Genomic DNA, 22,567 nt, shown 5'->3' on the forward strand with positions numbered 1-22,567 from the left:
GTCCCCCAGATTAATTGCAGAGAGAAATCATTTTGAACACTAATGAAGGATGTGCTTTCTTGTCATGGGTAATGCTTCCCTAAACTATGAGTAAATCAAAGGAGTGATAACATAACGTGCAAGATCCTAAGATCAACTCATCTTGTTCTCACTTATTCATCTTGCAACTCTGTTGCTGATTAAAATATAGATGTGTTAAGAAATGCACTAGACTATGAAGATCATGATGTATTCAAGCCAACAAGAAAAACAAAAAGGAAGCAATAAAAATATTCATGAGGAGTTATTATGCCTTGTGCTGTTCTACTCTTGAACAGCTTTTAGATAGGAACAAAAACTATGTCATGTCATTTGCGAAACAGAAATGCTACTGGAAATTTTCATCCTGTCCATTTCATATAATTTACTTTGCAAAGTCATGGTGGTACCCATAACATATGTACCAGAAGTAATTCTTCATAATAAGGGAATATTTTCTATGATGAGGCAACCTGCTCAGGATTTCAGATATATGGACTAATACTAAAATTTGCACAGGGAAGAGCTTCTGCCATCACAGCTTGGTTGTAGATAGCAGAGTTCATTTGAAGCAGACTCTCCTTAGCTCACATAAAGTCATTTTAACATTTCAGGTTTTTCTGAAAGATGGACATGACACATTCAAGGAATTAGGACACAGTTGCTCAAACCACCCTAATGACAGATCCTCTCCAAAATAACAGTTAGTTCTGAATAATATGGCAAAAATGTCAAATACTAATATTCTTTACAGTTAGATCCAGGATTTTGGTTCTTCTTTTGTTTAACCCCAACGCCATTATATCCTCATCTTGATTCACAGACATGTACCCAGTGCATAATCTTTTCTAAGCAGTGAGAGATTTTCCTGTCACTAGCTATTATATGTTCATACTGTGATCTACCTATGTGTGACACATAGAGAACAACAAACCAAATTACTCTTCTCTGAGGGTTGACTGGAATCACCCCTAGCTAAGAACACTTCACATCTCATCTTGTCACCAAATGCCAATCATATATACAGGTCACTGAGAGGAACTTTGCAAGGATCAAACAGTCCAGGTGCAACACTGGACCAGTCCAATGATCTTTCCCAAGAAGCTCTTTGGAGATATACAGTACTCCATGACATTAGTCTCATAAGAAACACTTAATGTGAGGTGAGTTTTTAAAAACTAACCTTAGAAGACTGCTTTAATAACTGAACTGCAAGCAGCATTGTGAGGGAGACAAATTCTCTCCTCTGCAGCATCCCACCTGCTGTCCATGAAGCAGAAGCAGCCCAGACACTGATGCTGCTTAATTATCCAGCCACAAATACCTTATTACTGAATCAGGAGATGTTAAATTATATCTGTGCTTTTAATTTAGAAGATGGGAAGTTACAGTTTTAATTTCTCTCTCTCTTACTCTTTTCTTCCATATCATAACGATGGAAACAGCACGCAGCACAGGTACATTGTTTCCTCAGCTCTGTTTAGTGTCACACTTCCTTGCAGGAAACTAAAGTAAGACTTCAAGTGCCTAGCACTTTCATCTCAGTCCAGCTTCTTTTATTCTCTAAATCAGTGAGCAGCAAAAGTAAAAGATACGCATTTCCATTGTCAGTTCTGAAAACATGTGTGGTAACTTATACAGATTGGCTAAGTTGTACATAGATAATTAGGAACACAAGCACACACACACACACAAACACACACCTTATCACATGTATAGAAAAACAATTAAAATATACGGCATGGATTTGAAAGATAACAAGAAGGGTGAATGTGAGAGGGTCTAGAGAAAAACGTTTAAGTGGGAAGTTATGTAATAGTCTTATAATCTGAAAAAGCAAAAGTAATAATTTAAAAAAAGATACGAAAGAATATTGAAGCCAGTCAATGATACATATCTCCCAAGGTTCTAGCTGCTCCACTCCCTAAAAGAACACTCTCGCTAACTTTGACTTTATGATGATGATCATAAAATCAATGTAGGGCTCTACTCATTGCCATTAATTCAGTATAATCCGTGGAACTCCACTGTTCAAGGATTCTGATTTTAGAAAGCGGTTAGGGCAGTGAACAAACAAACCAACAAGACTGAATTTATCAAACTAAAACTGCCAAAAGCTTGCTAAGCGTCCTCCATTCCTGGAACTGGTACTCTGTGAGCCTGCTTTATAGCTTAAGTTCAAGTATACCCATATTTATATACTTTTTAATATCAAAGTTAATTTAAGTCTTTTAACAAGAAGAAAGATATATGTATCAAAAAATTTTAAGTTTCAAAGTAAACAAGTCACTATCAAAATTTTATCTGTAAAAATGGAATCTCAAAACATTCAGAAAGTTTCACTGGGTAGCTCTAAATGATTGTTTTAAACTTAATCTTTGATTAGACATTTTTTACCTCTTAGTACAAATTCCTCTTTAGTCATAAATAATAGTTCATCTATTAGTAGGTTTCATCCAATAATACAGGATTATTGCAGTCTTCACACTTGATGTTACTTTACAACTGTAAGTTATGGACTCTCTTGTAAATTTCTCCTGTTTGAGTTAAATAGTGCACAGTACCAAGTGTGACTGCAGTCATTTGCCTATAAAAGTTTCCAACTCAAAAGTGTTTAATTACACATATTTACACTTAATGAGGTGGACACAGAATGTAAAATGATTGGGGCAAATCCTCCAATCCTTCTTGAATTAAGAACTAAAGCTACTTGCTTACTATTGTTCCCTTTCATCCTTATCACAAAACCTGTGTGTGATACCCCTCTCTCAATTAAGCATATTTTATAAAGACGTTCTCAAGGCTTCTAAATTTTACATGTGCCTAGGCATGATGCTATAAGGATGAAATAACCAATCAACTGTATTAATTTGCCTAATTACTAAGGATTGAAAGCAGAGCCCTACAGTCTTGCCTTGGAGTGAACAGTTAAAAGGCCATAACATTAATTGAAATGTTAGCACCTTTATAAGCAGTTTAAAAGACATTTAGCTATCTGTTCTTATGAAGAACCTCTGTACCTAGGAACATTATCTCTCCTATTTTTTCTTTCCATAATAGTATTTTTATTCATTTTACATCCCAGTTGCAGTCCCCTTTTCTTCTATCAGTCCCACCCATACAAACCCCAAATTCCTGACACTTATTACTCCCCCACTTTCTCATCTGAGAATGGGAAGACCCCATTGGCTACCACTCCACACTGGGACATCTAGTCCCAGAAGGACTAAGCACATCCGTGCCCACTGATGTTCACCCAGATGTCCAGGAAGGGGAAGGGGTTCAAAGGGAAGGCAAAAGTCAGAGACAGCCCCTGCTCCAATTGTTAGGGACCCACATGAAGACCAAGCTTCACGCCTGCTGTGAATGTGTCAGAGGCCTAGGTCCAGCTTCTGTATGCTGTTTGAATGGTGGTTCAATCTTTGTGGAACCGCCATGAGCTCAGATTTGTTGACTCTCTAGGTCTTCTTGTGGTGTCCTTGACTCTTCCTCCTCATAAAATTCTATCACCTACCCTTCCCATACTAAATTCCACAGATCCAAAGAAACAGGGTAACAAGTAGGGCCCAAGAGAGGAAGTGTGAATCTCATTCAGAAGGGAACTATCAGGGGTGGATGGGGAGAGAGAACTGGATGGTAGAGGGCATGAGGAAGGAGAATGGCGATGGGGATCAGTTATGGATGGAGAGAGGAGCAGAAGAGAGCTGGGAATGAGAGTGGAAAGCAGTGAGGAGCATCTCTGAGACTAGCTGGAGACCCGAGATGAGTGCTACTATAAGGAGTCTCTAGGGGTGACCCTAGCTGAAATGTCTACCACTGGGAGGAAAAAGACTGAAGTAGGCAGGAAGGAGGGGGACATCAATGGATCCACAAAAGCTTCAATCCAAAATGTGTCCTGCCTACAAGATGTGCAGGGATAAAGATAAAGCAAAGACTGAGGGAATGGCAAACCAATTGACTGGCTCAACCTGAAACGCCTCCCTTGGAAAAGATCCCACTCCTGACACTTGATTACACTCTGCTATGCTTGCAAACTGGAACCTAGAATAACTGTCTTCGGAGAGGCTTCATCCATCAGCTGATGAAAACAGACACAGAGACCCATGACCGAACATGAGGTGTAGTTCAGGGAGTCTTGTAGAAGATAGCATTGTGCGAGCCCAAGATCTCTCTGTAATACTATCCTCCTCAGTTTGGTTCTAGCTAACTTCTCCATCATTTGGCTTTGATAGTTGTCTATTTCCCTAATCTCTCGAAAAATTTTAACAATAATTTGTTAATGTGGGGCATTAACTATATGTGTAACCAAAGCCAACTCTTTTCTCTGGCTCATGTACTATAAAAGTAAGAAAACTGAAATAGGCTAATGACATTTTTCCTGAATTGTGCAAATGCACGGAATCAAATATTTATGTGACCTTCAAAAGTAGATGCTCTTTGGTACAGACTTAGGCCCTTATTATTAGCAGCTCATTTTCTTTAAACTTTAAGCCGAAACACTATCTCCATAGCAACAGTTTATTTTTCAACCTCTGTAGGCAGATATTGTCTTCAAGCTAAGGGCATAGAGGTGATTTGTATATTCCATTATCAGTTACCGAGCCATCACCTTTCCTTGATACAGTGTGACATTACTATGTACCACCCTTCTCTAGTCATATCCTATTACAGTCAGATAAGCTACTTCTGTAGAAAGGGAAGCAGTGTTTTCATGAGTCAGGCTTATCACGTTTCTTTCTTTCTCATTTTCTCTAACATTGTGCTATGCAGTAGAAACAGCAAAAACTCTGCTTTCTTTGGTACATTAATATGTTGAATCAGGGATCTTAATGAAATAACATAGAACATGGCTTAATGGTTTTAAAGATATGAATCTCACACCTAAATAATTAATTCAAAGTAAAAAACACGAAGAATTGAAGAAGGTTCTCTTTATGATTTTGAGTACGTTTTTCTTTTTAATTACTTATATACTATCTCAAAGACATGGTAAAACATGGTATGAGGTCTATAAAAGAAAAAGCAGCAACTTACTAAGCATCATATTTTCCTCTTGTAATTTGTTACTTACTAATAAAGGCTCAAGAGAGGTGGGAGGGTAGTCATTTCTTTCTCATCGCTATCTGAAATACTTGATATGAAAACAGACTTAAGGCGAATTATTCAGCCTAGGTGGAATATTGTCTACAATATTCCCTCACAATATTCTTGAGCTAATTCAGCTTCATAAGAAGGTAGTGCCCTGTGGTTTCTGGTGTATTACCAAGATACTTGATAAACAATATTTATAAGGATTTAATACCTGCTAAAAGTTTTGTAGAAACTGATAGTTTAATTGACTAGTAAGAAGTAATAAAAGAAAAAAAAAGAAGTAATAAAAGAAGCATTTTAAACATCAAATTTAAGCATTGAAAGATGAATATGTTAATTTTATAATTTTATTTGAAGAATAAATTCATATTCGTAACCTACCATCTCTCCATCATTTATTTTTCTCTAATTCCACTTATATTTCCTTTCCTTTGCTTTCCCCAGAATTCTAAAGGTAAATGGTAAATCATATAGTAAGGAAGAAATAAAATTGACCCTAAACTGAATTAATCTCAAATAGTAGTTCAATGATTCTGGGAAAGCATATGGTATTAGAGCACACACACACACACACACACACACACACACACACACAAACACACACACATACATACACAGAGACAGACACAAACACAGGCACACACAGACACAGACACAGACATACAGACACACAGACACACACAGAGACATGTGCGCGTGCGCACACACACACACACACACACACACAAACACCAAAAATAGATAGTGATGGAGAGTATACACCTTTATGAGTTTTCTGAGGGGTTACCCTTGTGGCAGAGCCTTGAAAAAGAATGGAAGAGGCACCTGATTTGGATAGCCAAGAGTATTTCAGGCTGGAATGTGGAATGACTCAAGGCAAGACTAGTACAGTTGACGCAAGAAAATAATTTCTGGGATAGACAACAGGAGAGCTGGGATAAAGGACAGGGACATAAGCATGGAATTGGAAAGATGAAAGGTAAAGTGCATTGTTGGGTTTTCATAATCCTTCCAATAGTTCTCATTTTATTCTCAGGATGGGAAGAAGGTAATAATGGATTTCAAGTAACTGAGTAGAGTAACAGGTTTTAAGTAAAGGAGTAGAGTGAACTAGGCTTTAGGAGATTATGTTACACATGGAGTAGAAATTTTAGACAAAATTTCTCAAGGCAAACCCACTAAGAACACACTTATAATAGAGTGCAGTAAAGAATTGGCAGTTAAGATCCATTACTCCAGCCATTTTCTAAGTAGACATTTGTCCAGTTGATGAGGTCTTGTATGAATGACAACTATCAAAAGTGCTGCTCTGAGGCTCTAACACAATCAGTGTGTAAATATGTCCTTGCACTCGTTCACACGGCTGCACCACAGTGCAGAAGAAAGAATTATGAAAAAGAACAAAATAGAGGCTCTGCAAGAACAAACACTATAACTTACCATTTTTGACCTTACAAGATCTGTTGTCTGACTGCATTATATAACCTTCCACACAGCTGCAAGCATAGGATCCATATGTATTCTTGCAGGTCTGGCTGCAAACACCATAAATGCTACATTCATCTTGATCTGAAAGAAAAATTAATGTCATTTCTAAGAAAATTTATGCTTGAACATTTGATTTTGTTGACAAAAATACATATTTTCAAACAGACAATTGTTTTAAAAGGTAAGCTAATTTCAATAAGCTATTTAAAATAATTTCAACTAAATGTTAAGTTCATTGTTCTAATATTTGTTAAGTTAGGTTAAATTAAGCATAAATTTATTTGTATATATAAAAGAATACTGACATTAATTGTGTTGGTCATTTTACCCAGAAAATATTAGTGTTTTTACTGCTTTAAAATTCACTTTAATACATATTTTAGTAAGTCCAATATTTAAAGAAATAACTCTTTCCATCTTTTATCTAAGAATTAACCTAGTAGACGGTTGTTAATCTGAAGATTAAACGTGATTTTTGAACAGAGACATATAAATAATCTTCACAATTTTGAACAGAGACAAAGTGTGAAGCAGAGTCTGAGGGAAAGACCATCCAGAGACTACCCCACCCAGGGATCCATCTCATATATAGTTACAAAACCTAGACACTATTATCGATGCCCACAAGTATTTGCTGACTAGAGCTGGATATAGCTGTCCCCTGGGAGGCTGTGCTAGTGTATGAGAAATACAGAGGGGACACTCTCAATCAGCCACTGAACTGAGCACAGGGTCCCCAATGGAGGAGCCAGAGAAAGGACCCAAGGATCTGAAGGGGTTTGTAGGATTGTAGCACCATAGGGGGAAAAACAATATGAGCCACCCAGTACTCCCAGAGCTCCCAGGAACAAAACCATCAACCAAAGAGTACACATGGAGTTACCCATAACTCCAGATACATAGGCAGCAGAGGATGATCTTATTAGACACCAAAGAGAGGAGAGGCCCTTGGTCCTAGAAAGCCTTGATGCTGTAGTGTAAAGGAATGCCAGGAGGGTGAAGCAGGGGAGGGTTAATTGGGGAAGGGCAGATGGTTTATGGAATTTTGGGAGGAGGGGGGAACCAGGAAATAGCACAACATTTGAAATGTAAATAAAGAATACATCTAATAAAAAAGGTAAACTGTTGAACATTTACTAAACAAAATAAAGGTATCATTTTTAGATGTAAAAGATTTTATGTTGATATTTGGTATTAGATATTGTGTATATGCGTCTGATATATATATATATATATATATATATATATATATATATATATATACACACACACATGCAAATACATATACATGACATGCATGCAAAAGTAAGAGGAAAAAGGACAGCTTATTGTAGTCAGTTCTCTCCAACATTTGATTTTTATGGATTATACAGATTCATCTTTAGACATCAGGTTTGTACAAAATGCTTTCATCTGATGAGCTATCTGTCCAGGCCTCAAGACTTTGGTCTATTTCTATTATTTTGAATGATAACTTGTCTTCAAGGGGAAAAAGGATTTATTTCTCCAGAGAAGTCACATTGGAGATAGAAACCATGCTTAAGGGAAATTGAGCGCAGGTAGTAGATGACGATCACAAAATGAGCTCAATGGTAATTGTAGAGAATATATATAATGTACACACACACACACGCACACACACACACACACACACACACACATATATATATATATAAAATACAGTCTTGGAATGAGCAACCTCACAGATCTTTCATGAATCATTTATGGTTTCTAATTTTGTTTGTTGTTGTTGTTTTGTGTGTGTGTGTGTGGGCGCGCACATGTGTGCATCTGTATATGTTTTCTATAAATTTTTGGTTCTTTGTCTCACATGTGTGCTTTTTCTGTCCTATTTTGTTTTGCATTTATTTTACCATATTTTAATATTTTCAGATTCCTATTTGATTTGTAATAAGAGAGGGAAAGAAAATGTGTGTGTTTGAGTGGGTGGGAACGTGGGGAAGGTCTTGAAGGATTTGAGGTAGAAGCAACAATAATCCAAATATATTGTATGAAAAAGTATTTTCAATAAAAAGAGAAAATGTCCTAATTAACTGAGAATAAGCAATATTGAAATTTCCTTAACCCAACAAAACATACACTAGAGTTATTCTCTGCAGCTTCTAGCAGGTATTGTGATGGCATGGGGATTTCATGTGAAGGAGTCAAGTAAGGCAAAGGAGTAGAAGTGGAAGTGGTAATTTGTAGTACTGATAATGAATTATTTTGTATGCTAATCTAGAGTGTTGACTCTAGATCATGTACAACATTTGGAAGGTATTAATTAAGAAGGAACCAGAAAATGATCTTTGTTTTAAAAAACTAAATAAATCTGGGTTACAGGTGGATTGATGAATGTTGAAACTAAACTAGAATGGTAATTGATTACTTTAGAAAATATACATATATATTCAATTTATATATACATGTGTATTCAACACGCGAACATGTGACTTGACTAGACAGGCAGCAAATGGACAGTTGTTTTAAAGATAAGTAAGAAGGGTGGGAACTGAAGGGAACATTAATCAATACATGTGATGGGTTAAATAAATATAAAACGATAAAAGTTAAAATATAAACTTAGGTGTTTGGGAATTTAAAAAATCCATTGGTGTATTTAAATATAAGAGAGAAGTAATAAGTTCATATAATGAACCAGGGTATCCTATCAACCAGGGGAACCTATCAAGATCTGTTTTGAGAAATGCAATTCTAATGACCAAAGATGAAGGAAACAAGTTTAAACACCATACGGTTGGAGAACAAAGAATTCCTTAATATAATTTTGAGAGACTCTCAAGAGACCTATAGCAAATAAAAACTGTCAGCTTTCCAATGATTGTTCAGTGTGATTTCACAAGGAAAGGTCTGTGACAACCCTGATCCAGCAGAAAGAAAGGCTTGAAACATTCTAGGAGAGATGATCTCATCTTCAACATGCAACCATTCATTCCAGAGAATGACAGTGCTAAATGTTCTAGTTCTTTCCTCCTCTTCCTACATGACATTGCCACATAGTTAGGCTTCAATCAGAATTTGCTGTGACTGCATTTATCCTTTAAATATTAATAATCTTAATATTTGTGCCACCTTTTACTATTATTATTATGATATTACAAGAAAAGGGAAAAAGAGGGAGTAAAACAGTGTGGATGGAAGAAATAGAGAAAGGGTGGTAAGAAAACAGAAAATAAAGCAGAGAAGATTGACTGAAAAACAAAAAGAAAACAAGAACCTTTCATTTAACTTCTTGTTTCAGGGTTGAGTTTTGGGAAATCCAAAGCTAATAAAGGAATTTAATAGGGGAAAAAGAAAAAAAATTGCTGTATAGCATAAGGAGCTATTTAAATTGGCAAAGAATTAACCTATATGGAATTCTTTGCTCTGACTTTGTATTTTTTTTTTATAGTCCTATAATAACCTGAAGTCATGGATGGCTCATTTAAAATAAGTACTTTGGGAAATAGAAAGAACACTGTTTAGAGCTATATCTACTGTAATGCTGAAAGAAATTTAGTTTTGTACTTGTAAAAGTTCAGCCCTTGATTGCAATAATGATGCTTGCATACTTTCATAAACATTTCCAACTTTAATATTATTGGTTTCTATTTTAGTTTTATTGATGTGATTATGTTAACCAGGAGAGAAATGTAATTAATGATTTCTGTTGTTCTTTTAACCTAGGTAGCATATCCTCCTGTGACATTTATTCAACTCCACCAAGCCGACTGCACAAGGATATTCATGTCATTTCCTGTGTGTTGCCTTCTTTTTTTCCAATAAGGACCAAAAATTGTCTGGAGATACAGCTGAACACAATTGATTGTCATATGGGGCAACTAAAGAATGGGAAAAAATAAAAGGAACTTACTTTCTATGTGTTACTTCAAATACAGTTAGCACATAATTGCTTTTGTTTTTTCCTTCTTTCATCAGAAGAAATACATTGGGACTGAATTTGCCATTATTTAATAAGTTAAAGATTCTTAAACTTGCACCATTTGTTAAAATTCTTTTATTATGTTTCTTTTGTTTATTTGTTCCATTTCTTTGTTTCTTTCCTTCTTTCTTTCACTCTTTCTTTCTTTCCTTTTTTTCTATTGTATGAGTTTAGATTTGTCAAAAATCTAAACACTAAAAAGTGTCTGTAGGTGTATGGATTTATTTCTGGGTCTTTGAATTTATTCCATTTATCAACATGTCTGTTTTTAATGCCAGTACCATAGGATTTTATTACTATTACCCTGTAGTACAGCTTGAAGTCAGGTATGGTGATAACTCCATGCACTCTTTTATTGTACAGAATTGTTTTAGCTATCTTCTTGTTTTTCCATATGAAGCTAAGAATTGCTCTTTCAATGTCTGTAAAGAATTGCTTCGGAATTTTGATGGGGATTGCATTGAATCTGTAGATTGCATGTAGAAGAATACAAATAGATCCATATCTATCACTGTGCACAAAATTCAAGTCCAAGTGGACCAAAGACCTCAACACAAAACTAGATACACTAAATCTGATAGTATAGAAAGTGGGGAATAGCCTTGAAGGCAGTGGTACAAAAGACAGAATACCTATAGCTTAATCATCAAGATCAATAATTAGTATAAATAACCTCATGAAATTCAAAGGCCTCTGTAAGGCAAAAGATATTTTCAATAGGACAAATCTATAGCCTACAGAATGGGAAAAGATTTTCACCAACTCTATACCCAACAGATGGCAAATACCCAAAAGAAATAATGAACTCACAAAATTAGATACTCATAAACCAAATAATCCAATTAAAAATGGTGTACATAGCAAAACTGAATTCTTAACAGAGCAATATCAAATGGTTAGGAACACTTATGCCATCCTTAGTCAGCTGGGAAATGCAAATCAAAACTATTATGAGATTCCTTTTTACAGTACTCAGAATGTGACATATTAAAAACTCAAGTGACAACATATGCTGGCAAGGATGTGGAGCAGGGGCACACTCCTCCATTGTTGGTGGCAATTCAAATTTGTATAACTAATTTGGAAATCAATTTGGCAGTTTCTTAGAAAATTGGGACTAGATTTACCTTAAGAACCAGCTATACTACTTCTGGACATATACCCAAAAGATTTTCCTCCATACAACAAGTACATTTGCTCAACTATATTCATGGCAGCTTTATTCATAATAGCCAGAATTTGGAAACAACCTAGATATCCCTCAACTAAAGAGTGGAAAAAGAAAATGTGGTTCATTTATACAACGTAATACTACACAACTATTAACAACAAAGACATTATGAGATTTTCAGGCAAATGGATGGAACTAGAAAAGATCATCTTGAGTGAGGTAACTCAGACCCAGACAGACATGAATAGCACGTGCTCACTTTTCAGTGGTTATTTGTACATAAAGCACAGAATATCCGTGTTGTAATCTACAGAGCCCAAAATCTATGTTATAACGAGAGAGCAAAAGAAGATGCTTGAATCTTATTCACAATAAAATAGACATCAGACATAGATAGAAGGGGGCAACTGGAACAAGAGTAGAGATCAGCTATCTAAGAAGAGAGACAACTGGATTAAAAAGGGAAATAAGTGTGGGAGTGTATCTCTAGGACATGCTAGAGTTTTGGCATTGGGAGGCTCACAGAAGCCTGTGGGGTTGACCCTATCTGAGACTCCAAGGAGTGAGGAATATAGAGACTGATGTGGCCACCTCTTTTATCCAAGTAAGACTTCCAATGGAAGGAGTGGGGTGCCAACACACCCACAAAACTCTTTACCCAAAATTTGCCCTGCCTACAAGATTTGCAAGGATAACAATGAAGCAGAGATTGGGGGGTGGGGGGATGGCCAACCAATGAACATTCAATTTGAGACCCATTCTATAGAACAGATACAACCACTGTTAATGATTCTCTGCTATGCTTTGAGACAGGTAACTTAGCATTATTGTCCTCTGAAAAGCCTCATCCAGCTGCTGATGCAAACACATGCAGAGACCCACAACTAAACATCAGGAGCTACTCCTGGTATCATGTGGAAGAATGAAAGGAAGAACTGAAGGAACTGGATGGGTAACAGACACTACAAGAAGACATTAAGAGACAACTAACCTTGGCACATGGGGTCTTACAGAGACTGAACCACCAACCAAAGAGCATGCAAGTAATGGACCTCTGCACATATGTAGCAAATGTATAGCATAGTTTTATGTGAATCCTCTATTACGTTGATTAGGGTCTGACTCTTGAGTCTGATGCATTCTTTTGGATAACTTTAAACTAGATGGGTTGCCCCCTACAGTGTTGGTCATTTGAATCTTTGATTGCCAGTAGACACTGCTATTTGAGAGGCATTTTTAAAATAATGATGCATGTGAAAATGAAATTTGGCATTTTTGTCATTGAGGACGTCAAAGTTTAAAAGATTTATGCCATTCCCATTTGGTATCTCTGCTGTTTCTAGCTCCATGCCCCCTTGCCAGTATGGTCTTTATTCATAGCACTGAAAAGTCATTAAAATAATCTTAGATCATTTTTAATGGTTTTGATAATAAAATTTTGAAAAAAAAAGTTTATCACAATTCTTTTAAGTTTAAAATCCTGTATTAAGACAACAAGAATTTTGCAAGCAAATGAATGGAACTAGAAAATATGATCCTGAGTGAGATAACAAAAACTCACAAAGACATGCATAGTTTACTCACTGATAAATTGATATTAGCCCTAAAGTACAGAATACCCATGACATACTCCACACCTATGGCCACTTGATCCTTGACAAAGGGGCTGAAAACATCCAATGGAAAAAAGATAGCCTTTTCAACAAATGGTGCTGGTTCAACTGGAGGTCAGCAAGCAGAAGAATGCGAATTGATCCATCTTTATCGCCTTGTACTAAGCTCAAATCCAAATGGATCAAGGACCTCCACATAAAGCCAGACACTCTGAAGCTAATAGAAAAGAAACTGGGGAAGACCCTTGAGGACATTGGTACGGGGAGAAATTTCTGAACAGAACACCAATAGCGTATGCTCTAAGATCAAGAATTGACAAATGGGACCTCATAAAATTACAAAGTTTCTGTACGGCAAAGGACACCATCAAAAGGACAAATCGGCAACCAACAAATTGGGAAAAGATCTTCACCAATCCTACATCAGATAGAGGGCTAATATCCAATATATATAAAGAACTTAAGAAGTTAGACTCCAGAAAACCAAACAACCCTATTAAAAAATGGGGTACAGAGTTAAACAGGGAATTCTCACCTGAAGAACTTCGGATGGCGGAGAAGCATCTTAAAAAATGCTCAACTTCATTAGTCATTAGGGAAATGCAAATCAAAACAACTCTGAGATTTCACCTTATGAGAGTCAGAATGGCTAAGATTAAAAATTCATGAGACAGCAGGTGTTGGAGAGGATGTGGAGAAAGAGGAACACTCCTCCACTGCTGGTGGGGTTGCAAATTGGTACAACCACTCTGGAAATAAGTGTGGAGGTTCCTCCAAAAACTGGGCACCTCACTTCCAGAAGATCCTGCTATACCACTCCTGGGCGTATACCCAGAGGATTCCCCACCATGTAATAAGGATACATGCTCTACTATGTTCATAGCAGCCCTATTTATAATTGCCAGATGCTGGAAAGAACCCAGGTATCCCTCAACAGAAGAGTGGATGCAAAAAATGTGGTATATCTACACAATGGAGTACTATTCAGCCATTAGAAACAATGAATTCATGAAATTCTTAGGCAAATGGATGGAGCTAGAAAACATCATACTAAGTGAGGTAACCCAGACTCAAAAGGTGACTCATGGTATGCACTCACTAATAAGTGGATATTAACCTAGAAAACTGGAATACCCCAAACATAATCCATACATCAAATGAGGTACAAGAAGAAAGGAGGAGTGGCCCCTTGTTCTAGAAAGACTCAGTGAAGAAGTATAGGGCAAAACCAGAACGGGGAAGTGGGAAGGGGTGGGTGGGAGGACAGGGGGAGAAAAGGGGGCTTATGGGACTTTCAGGGAGTGGGGGGCTAGAAAAGGGGAAATCATTTGAAATGTAAATAAAAAATATATCGAATAAAAAAAAAGTTAACCAAGAAGACAGGTGCAAATAAATATGCTTGAATCCCACTTAGAAGGGGAAACAAAATAGTCATGTGAGGCAGGAGGGAGAGACCTAAGTCGGAAAGGGGAGGAGGGGAGGATTGGAGGCGGGGAGGATCAGGTATGGGAAGAAACTGGAGAGAGGGCTAGAGGGCCAGGAGAATGAATGGAAATATGAGGCTGCAGGACATGGGGAGGGATTGGCAGTAATTTCTATGAAGTTCCAGAGACCTGGGATAGGGGAACTCCCAGGAGTAAATATGTTTGACCTTAGCCAAGATGCCTACAATGGGAATGTAGAACCTAAAGAAGTCACCTCCTATAGCTAGGCAGAATCCCCAGTGTAGGGATAAAGACCAACCCATCCACAAAGCTTTTGCCACAAAATTGGTGCTGTCTAAAAGAAATGCAGCGAAAAAGATGGAGTGGAGACTGAAGGAATGGACAACCAATAACCCTCCCAACTTGAGACCTATCCCATGATCAAGCACCAATCCCTGACAGTATTAATGATACAAAATGGAGCCTAGTATAACTGTCCTCTGAGAGGTTTTATCTGACTGAAACAGATACAGATACCCACAGCCAATCATTGGACAAGTTTCTAGAACCATTATGGAAGAACTGCTTAAGGATTGATAGCCCTGAAATGAATCAGAACCCCACAGAAAAACCAACAATGTCAACTAACCTGGCCCCCTGCAAGTGCTCAGACTCTGAGCATCCAAACAAAGAGCATAGACAGGAACAAAGAGCCCCAGGTACCAGAGGGCTGCCTTATCCTGTCTCAGTGGGTAAGGGTACACCTAATTCTACAGAGATTCCATGTGCCAGGGTGGGCCTTTCCTCCTAGAGGCAAAGAGAAGGTAGCAAAGAAGGGACTCTTTAATGGGAGCACTGAAATTACAGCAATGTTGGGAGAGTAAATAAATAAATAAATAAATAAATAAATAAAATCCTGTTTTAAACCAAAAGTAGTAAGATAATCAGCTAAGCAAAAGTACTTACAAATTATTTTTATTATAGTTTATCAGTTGTTTGGACAATATAGTTATAATCTGTTCTTATATTGCATTTATGTAATTTATAAATATATCTTATGTGCATAGTTAACAGACTTAACCATATGGATATGTATAAATATACATATACTGGGTACCGTGTAAATGCACATAACATAATGTGTTTATAAATATGTAAACATTATACATATGTTAACATTCATAATATAAGTCAACATAATAGAGCAATGATCGTAATCATTTCAGTGTTCCATGCTAATCATTTTGGAGAATAAAGATTTGCTGAAGAGTGTTCACAGCATCTAAAGCACTTAACACTTTTGATAGATGGATCCACACCCAGTTTCTCACACATGCTAGGCAAACTTTGCATGATCAACCTCTAAGCCTTCAAATTACAATTAAAAAATGTAAATAATGTGAAAGTCAATACATATATTGATTGCTGTGGTAATAATAAAATGTCAAATTCCAAAGTTACTGACCTAACATTTTTAAATACCATTACATACATAGTAATCATCAACTTCTTTAATGATATGGTCACTATATTACAGTAGTATGATAGCTAAAACCAACTATGAAGTTAAAATAGTTTAATCTAATTTGGTAGAAGAAGACTTAAATATTACTTCTGTTACTTCCAAATTTTACTATTATTGCAAAATAAATAGAAAATTGGTACAAATTCATATGTAATGTTTATACTTTATGGGTAATATTAGCCTTTATATTTAAGAAAAATAAAAATTGTAAAAATTTAACCTGGCAAATGGTTTTTTTCAGATACCTTATTTAATTTCTATCAATGAAGCCTATAAACAGGTATTAAATAGTACTAAATTTTGGACTGTCCTTGGTGTCTCAAGGAACATACTTGGACCCTGCTATTAATGGGAAGTGGCAAAGCAATCCAAGCACTAGGGCATAGTGGGTAGCCTGTAGTCAACAGGATTGCTCTTGAAAGGGACTGTGTACCTTCACCTTCCAGTTCTCTATGTGTTCATGGCATAGGGAAACAGGCTTTGTCTATCACATTCTCGTGTAGAAATGCTATGATGCTTGATAACAAGGATCTGAATCCTCAAGAGCTGTGGGACAAAATCAAGCTTCCTACTTCTTACTCTGCTTATTTTGTGTACTTGCGTAGAATAATGACATGTCAAATAATACAAAGAGAGTCACATTCCATACTTGCCTCTACAACTTCTCCCATCTTCTGTTACTTCAAATCCATCCTCACAATAACATCTTGTAGCATTTCTGACCATTGCACATTTGAACTGGCAATTCAACCGTTGACAACTTGGCAACAATTCTGTAGAGAAAAAAAAATACAGTCTCTATATCAAATTGTCTAAATAAATGTTTAAATTAAACATAAGAAATATATATATATATATATATATATATATATATATATATATATATATATATATATATATATTATAATTGGCTCAAGGAGGAAGTTAATCTGTTGTCTTAAAAAAAAACACTGGTTAACAATTATTTTAAGGCTTGGGAAAATTTAATGTAGCCTGGTGTTCATTTTTCTTCTTGTTAGCATATTACTATGCTCAAATAGCAAGTTTGTTCAAATTCCAGTAAATTAAATTATTTCATGAGGAAAAGTGTCAGTGTGTAGGTTCATTTCCTTAACCATGCCTTCTCTGCCTAACACATCAATTGATTTTCTATCTTTGGAAGCTTGTTTTGATTTACCAATCCATGAGTAACCTGCATAAAATCAATGTGTGTCTATTCTACCCCAATAATTTACTTTCATTGGTGGAAAATTATTGTAGAAATACTGGACATAATATATTTCATTATGCTTGAGTTCTTCCAGAAGAAATATGTCATTGAAATACAACTTAGCCAACCCTCCAAATAAATTCAGATTCATTGTGATAAATGTACAAGACAGTGGGTAGGAGGAACACATTGAAGGTGCTAATGAGGTAGTATTTGATAGACTTGAAAAGTATTTTCATTGGAGATATGACTGCTTATGTGCCATGAAAATATTGTTCTAGTGTATTTTTAAAATAAAATTCTCCCATAGGATGAATGATATTAAAGTTAAATGAGTCAAAATATCTTGCTATTTGACACAAATTTTAGTTGGTGCTTTTTATAAATATTTAAAAGATAACAGGCAACAAATAAAAATACTATATCTGGAGCATTGTAAATTGAAAGCTTTGTATTTTAGTAGGGCATAATTACCTGTACTGTTGCCTTACCTTAATTACTTTTCAATTACAATGTAAGACTGTTTCATTCTCCTCTTAAAACTAAAAACCTACGTCCTAATTTTCACTCATTTATGCTAACCTTGTTTCTTAATGTCTTTTAGGAAACTAAAGTGGTCAGAAATGATTTTACTAGTTGTTCAGTCCATATCTGATAACCTATGCAAATTCTGTGTGCCTACTTTTCAAACTTAGCTGACCCAAAGCCCCACTCTACTACTTCTCTGCTACTCAATCCTATTCAAGGTCGTTGCTTAAGTTGGACTCCAATTCCTTCACTAATGATTATTTTATTGTTTATATTCGGTCTGGGTTGCAAACAAAAACTCACTCTATTTACAAATTGGGTAAATACTTGTGTTTGGAATGTAGCCTCATTATTTACATACATATTCCACCTGCTTTCCTAACACCTCAGAGACAACAAAGCCCACAATGCATGAAGTCTGTTCTCCTGTCTGTTACAGAAGAGGTTTTCTGAATGCTATGTTACTTCAATCTCAGTTCTGAACATGCTTTTTATTTTCACCAATTACAAACAAAGGCCATAGATATCAGCCCAGCCCTCTGCTTCTTTATTCCCAATTCTTTTGCTATTTGTATCTTTAGGCAATTGTAACTATATACATACCTACATACTTCATTCTTTGTGAATTTCTACATTAAACTTATTTCATCAACTAACTTTACAGGCTCATTAATGTACCTTAGTAGTACTATGATAGTATGGTAATAATACCAGAAAGTCCTGGTAAGCTTCATGCTTTAAGTTCACTAGCCCTGTTTGACTTTCAATTGTTTTGAGCAACTATCAGCTTTTTTACTTCCAGAATAACAGGTGCGTAGCTTGTGACCCATCTCATGGCCTATTTTGTTAAATTCCATTTTATCTCATCTACCTAATGTAATGTGCCAAGGCAGAAACTGTGGTCTTTTTCTCTGTCTGGAGGACACATGTGATCTCCATTGTTTGGAACATAAATGCTGTTCTTAAATTTGAAGGCTAGTTGTATCCTCCATAATTTCTAAATTGTATAAAACAAATAATCATTGAAATGTCATATTAGCTCTCTTTTTGGAATTTTATAACTTTTCTTAATGTAACTTCAACCAATAAAAACACAGCTATATTTACTTTCAATTTCACGTACAAGATTCATGACAACAAAATATAGACATAAATATTTTTCATTATTTTATTCAGAATGCCTCTGATTTTTATCTAAATGATGCTAATTCAGAATATGTAATGCATAATTCTTCTAAAATCTCAACTCTTTATACTATGTCTGGTTGAATTTAAGAATTCGGTCTGGATAGAAAATATCTTTGAATCTTTAAGAATTTTAGAAGACACTGTATCTACAAGCTAGACGAAGATTCTACTGTAAATGTTGGACAGAACTTTAGTGTAGGTGCAGTCACCTGCAAACCTGTGTGATTTCTCAATATCGAATTAAGAAAAGTATACAATTAATTGATAAATTATTCTTAATTTTACTTTAATAATTATCTTGTAGAGATACAGAACTTTGTTTATGGTTTGGTATTAGATCATCAAATCAATGTAATTTCTTGACTTAAGAATGAGAGTTAACATTAGTCATTATTTCTAGTTAATTAATATACGCTAAACCTTTAAGAGAGTTCATTTACTTTCTAAGGGTAATTGACCTGTGAATCATGGAAGCAATCCAAACTTTATTTCAATTTGCAGGACACTTCAGTCTGATGTTCTCTGAGCACTTACTCAATACTAAGTCACTAAGTACTGTTTTAGTGATACATTCTAAGATTTTGTATAGATCTATGTATCAGTTACAATAGGGCATGGTAGTGAATGTAGTTAAATAACAAGGATAACAATGTAAAAACTATCAAAAGAACATATGAAAAACAATGATTTCATTAGTTACAAGAAGGACTCTTCCATGATTAAGAAATGTAGAAAGGCATCAGGGAAATATTTGAGAAATAAAATACAGGTATACTTTCAATGTGAGGATAAGAGCTGGCTCATCAGTTAAGAGCACTTGTTCTGCAACAATGAAGAACTGAATTTGAATCAAGTCCCCACATAAAAATCTAGAAGTCATCTTACACAGGCCTATCATCTCTGTTGTGGGGAGCAGAACCCAGAAAATCAATAGTAATTACTGAATGGAAGCCCAAAGAAGAAATGTAAGTTTGAGGAAAGACCTTCCCTTAAAGCAGTAAGGTAAAAAATGATCTGGCACACCTCTCTCTGGTTTCTCTGTGTGGTATTCAGACGAACAGATGCAGAAAGGCATGTGGTTTTGTGTCACCCAACACATACATACTAATGAGTGTCCATGCATACCACTCCACACATATATGCACATAAAGACATATATATCATAAATATTTCATATACATATACCATTTTACACACACACATATATATATATATTTATATGACAATAAAATTATAGAGAGCAGTTATAAAAATGCATCCCAGCTAAAAGGATAAAGTAAATAAATACTTTAGATGATATGGAAACAAAGATAAAACACAGACAATAGAGTTTGAATGCAATAGTTAATATTGTAAGAAGTGTGTAGAGTATTATTACAGAGGCAGAACATGAGGTCATATTGTTAAGTGAATATAATTTTCTAGTTTTACAGTAACAGGGTTGTTCTGTTAGTGATATAATGTGTCACTTTCCATTTAATTCTCTTGCCCAGATTACTCTTGTTAAGTTCAAAATTCACAATAGAAGCTCCAAATAGCCCCTGTTTCAACTCTAGACTCCCTTTAATTGGGTAATGCCTATGGAATAAAGAGTGTGGCCTACTGAAAATTTTCCAACAAGGAGAACGAGAATGGGCAGGCAAGGAGAAATGAAAAAAAAAGAGAGAGAAATAATAGATGTGGAAGGTTAGATGATAACCCAGTTTCTTGTCTAAAATAAAAATATAGAAAGGAATTTCGACTATATTTGATTGACCTTACTGAGTATTCTCTTCCCAAGGGAATGTTTATGTTTCTATACAGAACATAGGAAGGCAATAAAACAGTATATGGAATTGTAGGGAATTGCTAAATATCAACTCTGCTAACAGATCACAAATGGTGATCTAAAGAACTAACATTATGCAACTTAAAATCAATATTGTATTTATTTAGAAAAGTACTATGAAATATGTAAAGTTATTTATTTGTATTGCTTGGCGTCTGTGCTTAATTACAGATGAAACTATAATGAATATGTTGAATCTGTCCATGTGGCTAGAAAGCTTATTCAACTACTACACAATTTCCGTTATTAATTACTATTTTTTTTCAGAATGACTTTCAGGTAGCAAAGTCATTGGCTGATGTGTCATCATCATAAGGTTTGGTCTCATACTGAATTAGCAATACCTGTAGTACCTAAATCAATGATATATTCAGATGGTAATGCAGACCTTAGACAAATCTGGTGCCTATTTTTCAATATTGACACAAAACATGACCATTTCTTTCATTTTAAAAATGACAGTAGTATTTTAAAGACTCAATCAGCTTCTATTGATGGAGATTTTCCTCCATTGATCTATTTAAAAAAATCTTTTTACTGATCTTACAAAAACTGCAAAGAAGGAAAGGTCAAAAGGGAGATTAAAAAGAGGTCCATAAAGTTTATCTAATGCAAACTAAGTTTCCAAAAAGTATGTAGCTTTGTAACATCTAAAATTTGAAGTTCTTAGTTTTTCAAAATAAATTTTTGGATTTGTATTGTTAGAATATAGAAAAAGTAAGAGGAAAATAGTTAATTTATGAAATAACTAAGGTTATTCTATTTCTTACATTTGCTTTTGCTTGGAAGTGGTGGAGTATTATGTTGATATAATAAAAATGGTGAATCAAGAGAATTTTAACTCTTGATTAATCCACCTTAGGGATTGCAGGCTGTGAAGTGCTTCAAAGAGCAGGGAAAGTTTCATTATCAAGTTTCATCCAGCTACTTCTTCCTAGGAAAAAATAATGGTCATTTCCTCACATCTGAACCATTTCTATGTCTTTAGTCTACACTACTGACACTATAAGTAGTAGCTTACTATTCTACTGTATGACTATAAGCAGTCTGTTTGCAAACTGATACACATTTGGTTGTTTTCAGTTCAGTGTTATATGATAAACACTGAAGTATTTTTTGTATAAATATAAATTGTTATTTGGATAATTCTGAGATTTCTGAGTTACATAATAGGAGAATATTTCACATCAGAAGAAACTACAAAGATATTTCTAGAGAATATACTAGGGCTAGGCATATTTTTTCAATGTTATGTGTTGCCAACCCACATACTGATCATTTTTGTAGTATACTGATACTTTTAGAACAAGAAAATATGCAGTCTGGCAACATGTGTCTTTACAATGTTCTTTTCTATTAGCATTTTAAGTATTCCAACTCTACTTTATTTCCCCCTGCAATTTTTCCAAGTGCTTAGCCATTTTTCAACCTTTTTTGAAACCTAATATATGAAAAGAAAAAGAAAAAGAAAAAATACAAATAGAAAAACAAAACAAAGCCAAACAGAGCAGAACATTCCCCCAGGGGAGCAAATCAGGGC

The 22,567-nt window shown here is 35.3% G+C and overlaps 1 protein-coding gene across 1 annotated transcript in view; it reads right to left on the reverse strand.

Annotated features, from left to right (window-relative positions):
- Positions 1 to 22,567, reverse strand: part of Lrp1b (LDL receptor related protein 1B) — a 1,719,438-nt gene that overhangs the window by 1,154,588 nt on the left and 542,283 nt on the right. Inside the window, exons 4-5 of the mRNA XM_052181021.1 lie at positions 16,927 to 17,046; positions 6,550 to 6,678 (exon numbers count right to left, since the gene is read on the reverse strand). Of these exons, the coding sequence (XP_052036981.1) occupies positions 6,550 to 6,678; positions 16,927 to 17,046 (249 nt within the window). The remainder of the gene's footprint in view (positions 1 to 6,549; positions 6,679 to 16,926; positions 17,047 to 22,567) is intronic.

The sequence above is a fragment of the Apodemus sylvaticus genome, chromosome 5 (assembly GCF_947179515.1).
Source record: "Apodemus sylvaticus chromosome 5, mApoSyl1.1, whole genome shotgun sequence".
Lineage (NCBI taxonomy): Eukaryota > Metazoa > Chordata > Mammalia > Rodentia > Muridae > Apodemus > Apodemus sylvaticus.